This window comes from Phaethon lepturus, unplaced genomic scaffold, assembly GCF_000687285.1.
Source record: "Phaethon lepturus isolate BGI_N335 unplaced genomic scaffold, ASM68728v1 scaffold12657, whole genome shotgun sequence".
Taxonomy (NCBI): Eukaryota; Metazoa; Chordata; class Aves; order Phaethontiformes; family Phaethontidae; genus Phaethon; species Phaethon lepturus.
The window spans coordinates 106431-117475 of NW_010549886.1; the positions used below are offsets into that span (position 1 = coordinate 106431).

At 36.7% G+C, this 11045-nt stretch overlaps 1 protein-coding gene across 2 annotated transcripts in view; it reads right to left on the reverse strand.

Moving 5' to 3' along the window:
* Window positions 1-9907, reverse strand: part of TEX10 (testis expressed 10) — a 59162-nt gene extending 49255 nt beyond the window's left edge. Inside the window, exons 1-4 of one of the 2 annotated variants that reach the window (XM_010290392.1) lie at window positions 9724-9907; window positions 8511-9217; window positions 2651-2894; window positions 242-354 (exon numbers count right to left, since the gene is read on the reverse strand). In XM_010290392.1, coding sequence (XP_010288694.1) covers window positions 242-354; window positions 2651-2894; window positions 8511-9217; window positions 9724-9903 — 1244 coding nt within the window. In that variant the 5' untranslated portion in view covers window positions 9904-9907. The remainder of the gene's footprint in view (window positions 1-241; window positions 355-2650; window positions 2895-8510; window positions 9218-9723) is intronic. The other variant, XM_010290393.1, reaches the window with a different exon arrangement.
* Between the last annotated feature and the right edge of the window lie 1138 nt (window positions 9908-11045).

The window sequence follows — 11045 nt, forward strand, 5'->3', positions numbered from 1 at the left end:
CCGGATGCCACTCAGATAACTTCCTATACAATACTTCTACAAGAACAACCAAAACACTTCTCAATTCAAAGCAATGCTACCTTCCTATAAAAACTTCTCTAACGACCTTCAAGGAATATGCAAAAAAAACATTTTCCTTTCCAACATTGAAAACTTAATACTGGATAAAGCATATTACTCACATTGTCTCACTTATCTTATGAAATTAAAACCTGTAACATGACATGGACTTTATTCTTACCCTTTGCACGAATCTTTCTTTTTGTGCTTTACTGTTTCTTGTAAAGAATAAGGAAAATGACGCATGAAGTGGTGCTTGAAATCAACAAGGTAATTCATTCGAAGCCATAGTTCCTGTTAAGGAAAGCAGATGATAGACGGAAAACATGGTAGTAAGTGAAATACATCAATGCAATCATCTTCCCAAATCCATTATCGGAATCAATGAAAAACAGGAACTTCAGCTTCTTTTTGCAAGTTTCCATATATATTTACTTTCCAATGTAAATGTGAAGTCCTGTGCATGAACCTGAAGGTCCACAAAACAAGGGAGTAAAACTACAATATAAGTCAAGGTTCAACAACATTTAATGCAAATTGGACCAGTGTATTTTCTTAGCACATAATAATGTGGATTCACACAACGTTAAACCGAGTTACAGACGTGAATTGAAAGTGCTTTTATATAACTTTATCAGGGTACTTAAAATCAGAGTGTACTCTGATTTACTTGTAACGACTGTCTTGAGTTTTCCATTAGGATGTGTTCTGACACTGCTGTGATCTTTCCCCATCATTAGTATACTTGTGGTTCAAAGCCCACTGACAAAATGTTTCCAGTAGAAAGACCATCCTTACAGAACACTTTTTTTTTTCAATATTTAAAAATAACTTTGTGGGTTAGCAGACACTCAAATTTACAATTTACAATTACACATTCCAAAGTGTCCAGCAGAACTCATCACAAAAAAAGCCTGCATTGTTATCAAATTGGTCAGACAGAATAATGTTTCTGATATTCAAGTACTAAGAACAGAGAACGACCATTAAACTATTTCAAAGATTAACAGGTTTCATAGAATCATAGAATCTTTGGGTTGGAAGGGATCTTTAAGGTCATCTAGTCCAAGTCCCCTGCAATGAGCAGGGACATCTTCAACTAAAGCAAGTTGCTCAGAGCCCCGTCCAACCTGACCTCAAGTGCTGCCAGGGATGGGGCATCTACCACCTCTCTGGGCAACCTCTGCCAGTGTTTCATCACTCTCATTGTGAAAAATTTCTTCCTTATAGCTAGTCTAAATCTACCCTCTTTTAGTTTAAAACCATTACCCCTTGTCCTATCAAAACAGGCCAGTTTCCACTAAGCGTATTCAGAGTGGTCTTCCAAAGTGTCTGTAATAACCACTTTGACCTGTAAGCCCAAGGGCTATTAAATAAGCAAAGCTTACATTTTCAAACTGAGCCATTTGCATGCATTTTATAAGTGACTATAAAGGAAAAGATAAAATGAGATTTTTTTTTTTAATCTAAAACACAGTATGCTCCAGAACAAAAAAAGCACTGTATGAACATCAGGGTTTTTTTTTTTCCCAGAAAACATCCTAAGGTAACAATGCAACTGTGTGTACCTACAACAGCTCACATCTTGACACAGGAGGACTCCTTTCATGTAACCAAAATGCAGGCACCCTATCGCTAAGGGCAGCAGCTCTGCAGTACCCTAAGGAAGGTGGCTAGGGGCAGTAGGTTGCCACAGGTATTCACCTGACCAACTGCCTGATTCCAAGAGGCCCTCTAAAAAAGATGAAGAGGAAAAAGGGGAACGGCATGTTTTGTTCAGACACACTGAATCCATCCCTCAGGCTAGGTAACTCTAGTCTAATGGAATGATTCCACAAATGTTTTTCAATAATTATTCTATGCGTAGAGTTTTGTTTAGCAAATAGACATACAGTCCTATACACGGGTAAAACAAAGAGCTGTTAAACTACTCTCAATAGCCAAAATGGCGTGTTCTTTTTCCAGTTTGCAAAAATCTTTGGAAGAGCAGCAAAAGTTACAAAACAATAGCAGTTCATTTATCAGAGAAGGACAAAATAATTAGGGCAAGAAAACTTCCAAGCATACTTTCCAAAATTTTTACTGAGATTTTGGTTCAATGTCTTGTGATACTACCAATCATGACACAACAATGTAGGTCGCTCCAAGCAGTTACAGCATCTCATACCACCGTTATCTCCTATCTTTCCAAGGGTTAAGGGTTTATTCATTTCCACTCCCATAAAACTTTTCAACACATAAAACCAAAGAACAAACAACTCTATGCTACACTTTGTTCAAATTTATATTCTAGAGGTTATCTGGGAGACAAAATGTCCCTCTTCTCCAGTAACACTTTCAGTTTCAAAAGCTTTTGTGCTGCAGTCTGTCAGAAGGATTTCTGGAGACTATCCATGAACTCTGTTGCTCAGTTCAACAGATTCTCCTCTAGAGGAAGAGACTTGACAAAAAAGCAAACAAGTTCTACACAAAACCTAAGCTCCTTCTCTCTTAATAAAATATTTCCACTACTTCCAACCACCAAATCACTAGTTTCCAAGCAAAACAAAATGAACTGTCATTATTATGCCACAGATCACTTCTCCCTTACCATTTTGTACGTTTCATCATGTCGCTTTGTGAGTTTCCACAATAAATGTATTATACTAAGCACTTGCTGCATAAGCTGCTGAGATTCTGATTCCAAAAGGTTTCCAAGAATGGGAGCTGATTGTGCAGGAGATGCTTCAATCCAGCACTCAATCAGTAATGGAATTATTATCTCAATAAAACCTTTTAAGTTTTCAGCTGAGGACAGGCCTTTTTCTGCACTGTCCATTACACTTGCCAGAGACCTAAATGACAAAAGGGAAAAAAGAGAAAAAAAATAAAGATCACACTTTAAAAACAGATTAGAGCAATACCACTTCCTTGCTTTCTGAGTAACAGGAAAAATTACTTTTTTATTAAAGTAAATGTTTGCTTGCTTTCTTGCTAGATATTTTAGTAAGGAAAAAGGAGTTCACACCATCTACAACAAACCCGTTTCCAAGTCTCCCTGCAAGTTTGTCTGCTTCTGTAAAAACTTCTTAGATTTGAGTATTTCTTTCCCCATTGTTATATGTAAAGTCTATAAAATGGAGAAATATGATTTGCATTATCGTATCACCTTCAACCAACCGGTAAGAATTTACTGTACTCAGCACAACAAAATAAAAAAGCTTTAAGTTTTAAGCTCCTTGAAGCAAAATAATGAAACTGACTACAAAGTATTGTCAAATGCATGAGGTTTATTACAGTTAATAACCAATTCCAGCTTCAATAAATATAATGGTTGTTCATATTAATAGGGGAAATAACAAAAAATGTTCTGCAAAAATATAACCTGGGTTCCCACCTGGTGTTTAACTATAATGCTCTGGAGACCAACTAGCTGGAAAATTATTAAAATTATCCGATAATGAAGTTAAACAAAAATTATCAGAAATTAAGCGATATAGTTGAACTTAAAGTAACATCTCCCAGAAAGCAAGAAAACAAAGGACTTCCCCCCTCCCTCTTATAACACATTTCATTCGTGTTTCAAAAGGGATTATCAGCACAAACGACCAAACCCTACTCCTGGATAAATTCAGGCAATCTGTATCCATTTTAAAAACAAGGTTCTTTAAAGGCTAATTTTAAGCAATACAGAAGCTTCTGAAAGTGTTCCTAAATAACATGAGCCCTTAAAAAAAGAAAAAAGCAACAGTAACTTCAAATGATGATTTCTGACATTGTTTTCCATTATGATTTTGTTTTCAAACTCACAGCAGGGAATTCCCATCATAATTCTAACTTCCTAATACACATAACTGGTACATCAAACCTCCTGTTAAATTCTTTTCTATTTCAGTGATGTTCTCCAAATGATTTTTCTTTCCTTATACAACCAAAATGGGATCTGAAAAACTATTTACTTTCTTTCCACAGAGAGGGAGGGTTCTGTTTACAAATGTTTTTAATTCATATTGAATTAAAGAGGTAAAGCACTTTTTCCTGGTCATCTTGGCATTTCCAAATTATACAATTAGTTATATCTTTCTATGAAGCTGTATTTCTCATGCTTTCGCAATCATCTATAATATGCACATAATAGAAAATGTTATTCTGTCATTTCTCTCTGGTTGAAATTGGCATCTCAAGAAAATTACTAAAACAAAACAAACCCAAGTATTAACAAACTGTAAAAGGAGCAGGGAGAAGACATCTGCAAAGGAATAAAAAGAAGACAATGAAAAGGCAGTGAGAGACAAATGGGGGCTCTTTTTCAATGAAGGCAAGATGGGAGAGAGAATTTAGATCTCCAGCACAAATTAAAATGGACAAGCGGAAACATAACTGGTCGTAAGAAAAGAACTGCCAGTTTTATCTTTAGTAGCTACTAGAACTACCACATATTTTAAACTTTTATAAAGCTTAGCATTAACTGCAGCAACCAATCTACGCAGTCAATGTTATTTGTCTTATTTGTCTCTTTTTTGTTGCTCTATGTCCCTTCTATGCTGCAGATATTGCAGTAAAGACACCAGTTTCTTTCAGGCTATAAAAGAGAGTTTAGGGTGAATGGTTCCAACTTAGACATTTAACTCTCAGTCATCTAAAGACACAGTACACAAATCCCATCCTCCAGTCATAACCACAATGAATTCTAAAGCATCACTGGACAAGCCAGTTCATACCAAGACCATAATCTCACTGAAAGCATTTACAGGACAACCTAACATTATGCCATGACAGGACTACACACTCAGCTGAGATTCTGAAATGTCAATAACCGGCTGAAATAGTTCTGAAATAGTAGTCTTTAATCGTTTCCCTGAAAATACCTGATATTACAGTAGAGCTCTGGAATTCAAGCAACCTGTTTCTGCAACACCAAAAAAACCTCCCCATTAAACAGAGAGCAGTGCATGAAACTTCAGAATTTGGCAACACACACCTGAAGATTCCTACAGAAGTGTAACATACACATCCAACTATTTCAGTACTTTTTTGTGAAACAAGGGATGGAAAAAGAAGGAAGAATCCATGCCAAAAGGGATACTCCACCCAGCTGCTGAAAGCATTTGGGCAAAAATACTTAGCATAGCCTTCATGTACCCCTGCAAAAGAAGCCCCCATATCTCAAGATAAGACTCCTCCAAATATTCAAGGTTAACAACAAAAGGTAAATAAAACCTGATTGCCAGTAACAGATGATGACAAAGTATTACTGTAATCTGTCCAGTATGCATTTGATTAGTGCAATATCCTTAGCAATACAGGTTCACTGGAACTGGGAGGGTCTGATGTCAATTAAATTGTTAATCTTTTTGTCACGTATCTGTTATCACTATTCTTTAATGGCAAGGCAGCTCTCAAACACTACAAAGCATATTATTGTCACATTGGTATGAAACACTATCAAGGTGAGCTGCAAGATACTTGTGTACTCCTCAAGCTGTCATTTTTCTTTAAAATGACAATATTTTTATAAAGCAGGACCAAACAAAAGAAAACTGTGTAACGTATCTGCCATTTGACAGTGAGAGGACAACAGAAATTCAGCAAAGGGAAGTCAAAGAAGTGTAAAAGAAACAGAAAATAAGAAAACAAATTTCTGCTGCTTAAAATAGGAAAAGTCATTGGAAGTTAGTAAGTTTTTATGGCTCAGAGTCTAAGCCAGGTTACTGTCCTCTTTTGTGGGCACTGCCAATTGCAGCAAAGAAACACTCAGTACACCAAGTGAACTCCATTTTCCATTTCTATCTGATGCATAGGTCACACCATATACATATTTATTCACTATGCTTTGTCTTCCACTTCGGTCTCTCAAGTCTTCGCTTTTCTCTGCAGCTTCATTTTGTCCTTTCTCAGCAGAAACAGAGCTCTACCATTTCTCTTCAGCATCACTTGCAGTCCAAAAACGTGTCACACACCTTGGTATCATCACATTTAAGTTGTGAAGGTTTCCCATTTTTCCACACCTGAAATGAGTTTGATGCAAAAAGCAGCACAGTCAGCACTAAAGCAGAGGATATATTCTAGTATATATATGTTCTAATAGTCTCTTAATTCACTACGAATGAACTTGCCATATTAAAAAGATACAGGAACTTCAAAAATTTAGCATATTATTAGTGGTGTTTGGGAGCTTACTTCTTAAAAGAACAAAGTTGAAACTTATTTGCAGTATTAGTGATGAGGTCCTCAATACATACACACCACAATTAGTTATTTATGGTTTGGTCAACTCATTATCTAGAGTTAGGACTTGACTATTTGTGCATTGACTTCTTTAAACAAAAACACACACACTGTTTGAGATTTTGTAAGTACTCAAGGAGCATTACAGATGTTTTGCACCTCTTATTAGAAGTAATTTCTGTCCTTGCCATTCTGTAATGGCCACAGAGGCCTGGGAATGCCTGTAAAAGGCCACAGCTGGGATTGGAAGAGACAGAATTAAACATCTTTAGATTACTAGAAAAGATTGCAGTAGCAAATACAAAAGCCACTACCATAACTTCCACTCTTAGAATTTTGTGGACATCCGCTAAAACAAGATGTACTTGCCCTTTGTACAAAATGAATATACCAGAAATATGCACAAATGCAATAAAATGACAACATTTTAGTACCTTCTGCAGATGCCCCTTCTCTTTCCATTCTTCTGTTCTGCTGCCATCAGTTTGCTTTGCCAATCTCGCCTTGGATTCTAGCAATACTTCCTTCTATTCTTCTGGCTCCTCCTCATACTTGCAAATGCCTTTTTGAAAGTATTTATAACCACAAGCAGATCATGGTGTTTCACCAAAACCTAGCTCCTCAGAACAGCTGAATCCAATTCAGGTGACATCAAATGCAAAGTTTATTTTCCTAGACCTTAGATACAATGCATCTTCAGCTATTACAGGGCATGGTATATCACACACTGCATATCATTCAGGGCACAACACAAGAATCCTGAGATACATGGTGGTCCACAATGTATGCTTCTGACTGCAGAGATGAAGTCCATAGGACTGCTTTGGGCTTAGCACTGAACCCTTCCCCCTGCCTCAAGTGGGCTTCACTAGTTTCCAACTAAAGTTTTACCTGCAGCAGATATTGTTGGTCATGACTGAACTCATACTATATTAACAACCACTTTTATGACAAAAAAATGCACATTTTACTTAGCTGAATATAAATTTCCTATACCTATCACAAGTAATATGCTATCTACCAAGAGGAAGCCTAGGAGAGTGGGAATGGAATGGTCATTTCTGTGTCTCTATGAGAGATGAAAAACACCTGCCAATCCAGGCCAATACCTGTGCTAGAGGTACAGGTACAAAGAGAACACCTCTTCTTCTGCACCTCATTCAAAGGCATGAGATTAGGCAGTGGGTTTTATACCCTTTTCTGCCACTGGCCTCCTAGATGCATTTGGTATAACTGCTTTCTATTCCTTATTCAGTCTCCCCAGCAGTAAAACAAGAATTGCTGTTTCTCTTCAAGCCACCTTGTGTCTATGGATTAGAAGTGCTGTGTAATGGCTAAACAGTTTGTGTTTTTCAAGTTGTCATTCCATGTCTCCTACCAGCAGGTATGTAACATCTATAGTCAGGCACATATATGAGGATGCCAATGTTTAAAAGGTACCATAAAGTGGGGTGGGAGGTTCCCCCCTAGTTCAAGGAGTGGGTGAATCAGAAAGGAGAAAGAGAAATAAAGAAGGTTAGTTATTTCTCCCTTAACTTCAGTGCACATCTATTTAGATTACTAATAAAAAACACACAAACCTTTCTGTGACTAAGCACACTACACTTTCTTCCATATTCATCAACATGTCTCAGACAAGACAGCTTTTTCCATAGTGAAGATATAAACCGGTGAATTGATTAAAAATTATCTAGAATCAGAAACGCAGCAGAACTTCATCTATCCAGACACATCTTATTTTGCTGTCTTTTTTAAAAGCAGCTACATTCAAAGACGACAGACTCCTAAACTTGTAATAGACTCTTGAAGGTAAAAGCACAATGTTCAGTAAAATTCACTATCACAGTTTAAGAAACAAGCTTATGTTTAATGTAAAGAAATTTGCCTGCTTGCCCCCAGGTCTATTTGATATGCTGCAACAACCTGTAGCCATCAGTTCACATTAAAAAAAAATAAATGCTAGAGTTGGTCTTCCAAAATTATTACGAATAGCATAAAATAAAGCTTTTACTTGATAACGGGAAAGTTCATGATATACGCATAGCACGGTTATCTGCTGAGTATTTCCGTATTTTCAAGCCACTGCAGGAAGACTGCATATTACACTAAATGCCCCAAAATATAGCTAAGGGACAATGCCAGAATAAAAAATTAAATTGTTGCCTTCAAAAGCAATAAACCACAGTTTAACTTTGTGATCATACAGTTGACATTAATTCCCAAATTAGTTAACTTTTTCTCACCTCAGTCTAAATGACGAGTTGATCTTTGGTCGTAAGCCACCATTTTCAAACAGCTGTATATGTTGCTGATTATTTGCATGGACCTTCCAACTTATACATATTGGGTTCCTCACAGAACGAGGGCTATCCTTTTGTTCTTGAAGCCCTTCATCCTCTATTTCACTGGATCCATCTACCACTGCTTGGAGAAACTTCTTGAGCCTGGTAAGTACATTCAACCTCCACTGCTGAGAAGTTACTCTGCGATTTGGGTTAACAGAGAGCATCCAGGAAAGTTTCTCTTTGCTTTTCAGTCTTTTTGTCAGTTGCTGGTGAGAAATAAGCTCTACAAAATTCTTCAACAATATACTGCTGCGGTCTGTGAGAAGAGCTGGGTATGCTTCCAATAAAACGTCCAAAACTTTCAATGAATCTTCCTGAATTCCCTCACTGATATGAGTCATGGCACTGGAGAGATGGGCACTTACCAAAGGAAAAAATGGAGCAATCTGTTCCGCTCTTATTTTTGAAGCCAAGAATTGCAGCAGGTGAACAGCTGCTCCTCTGACACCAGAATCTTTGTCTGTAAACACAGCTGCCACCTCACTTATTATATTTGAAAGGTGTGCATCAATTACAAATGGATACTGAGAGAGGAGATCTTTGAGCCCAAGAAGTGCATTATGCTTAACCCCAGGACTATAGTGGTGCATCTGTGAAAGTAGATCCTAAAAGGAAAGAAGCATATATACTTGCCATCATTAATTAAGCTCTTCAAACTTACCCACCTATTTCCAGCACATTTTTCTGAAACACTCAAAAATACAGATCTTTTCTTATGATGTACTGCTGTTCGTAACAGCATAATATGTTCAGAACAAATATAATATTAAAGTATAACAATGAACAAATAATCAAAATTCAATGACAGGAAAAACAAGATACCATGACTTGTCCTTCAGGTAATTAGATACTCCTCATTCTTAAGTTTATGCACAACCCTACTGACTTAGCAGAGGGATGACCAAAAATAAGTCCTCTCACACTTGTTCTCAAAAGTGGAACTATGAAATCTCAGTCTCAACAGCTTTCTTCAGTTTAAGCAGAGAGCTGCAAGAGATAGAAGACAACGCAAAAGAAGGAAAGCAGAACCACCACCCAAAGAAATACAAGACTTTTTAAAAACATCCTCTTGGGAAGTCTCCTGTTTAAAACTCATAATGTCACAGTATACCTTTATGTTAAGTTTTCTATTTTGCGTAGGAAGCACTCCATCTTCTTTAAGCTGCTCGGGAATTTGTATGGCCTTTGTTTTGAAGGTAGTATCAGTTGCATTCTCTAGTTTAGGCTTTTTTTTCCCGACTTTTAATTTTACTTTCTGGAAATCTTCTTGATGTTTCCTTTTTTTAGTCATTCTGATTCTCTGAAAAAAGATATTCAGAATTTTAATTCTATTAAATACACTGCAAAAAAATATTTTCTCCACCAAAGAGCAGCAACATCCTAACAAAGGCTACTGTTTTTATGCTTTTTCCTATGCATAAACCAGCGTCCACTCCTAAAACAAGATGCTAGGCTAAACAGACATGCAGACTGATTCAGTATAGCTGTTATTCTAATGTCCAGAAAGAATTCTGCTACTCCTTTGGTTGATTTTGCTCTGAGAACTACTTTATCGAAAAAGATTACTTAAATATCTGCAATTTCCACTGCTTTATCAGATTAAGTTGTTGGTTGTGTTTTAAAAAGTTCCTGCCAATAAAGTAACTTTTTACATAGTTGACTCTTGTCAAGCCAAAGGAGCTCAGTGAACCATTTCATTTCATTTGTACATTGTTTACCAACTCAATCATTATGCACAGGGAAATCATGGATTTATGCAGGCCTTCACTGATAACAGCAGTACACAAGAATCTAAGACAGATTCCACCACACACTGAAGTCCAGCTTGTGCTTTTAAAAATGATAACTAGAAAGAATGGGAAGGGGGAAGAGGTTAAAGTGGCACATACAGAGTAAGAAGAGACTGAAAAACTATGCCATATTTAATATATAAGAAATAAAGTAGTATGAGTAGCTTTACTTAGAAGTTGTACAGGCATACCAAATAGATGTACAACCAAAACATATTAAATACCAAACTTAAGTTTCTGAATGACCTTTTGGCTTTGACATTTCTACTGATAAAAGTACTCTTAAGTCTAGGATATTTAAAAAAATACAACAAAAAAGTAAACAACCAAAAAACCCCAAACAGTACAGCACAGGTTCCTTCATTTAATCTTCCTTCCCTTGATCTCTGTACTTCTAAATTAATTCATAACAAAACTCCAGAAGCTGATGTCACAACACTCAAGAGTACATAAAAATTGCACCTAGATTTCTGTTAATTAAGACCATGAATCTATGGTCTAATGACTCCTAGAAGTGATTGCAGAGCTTGTTTATAATTTAAAAGGGGGAAGCACAAAGCCACTATGGTGTTGAGGTTTAACATCTCACAACTTCCTAATGATAACAGGTAATTTATAGATCTGGAAGTCTGAATACTTCCAG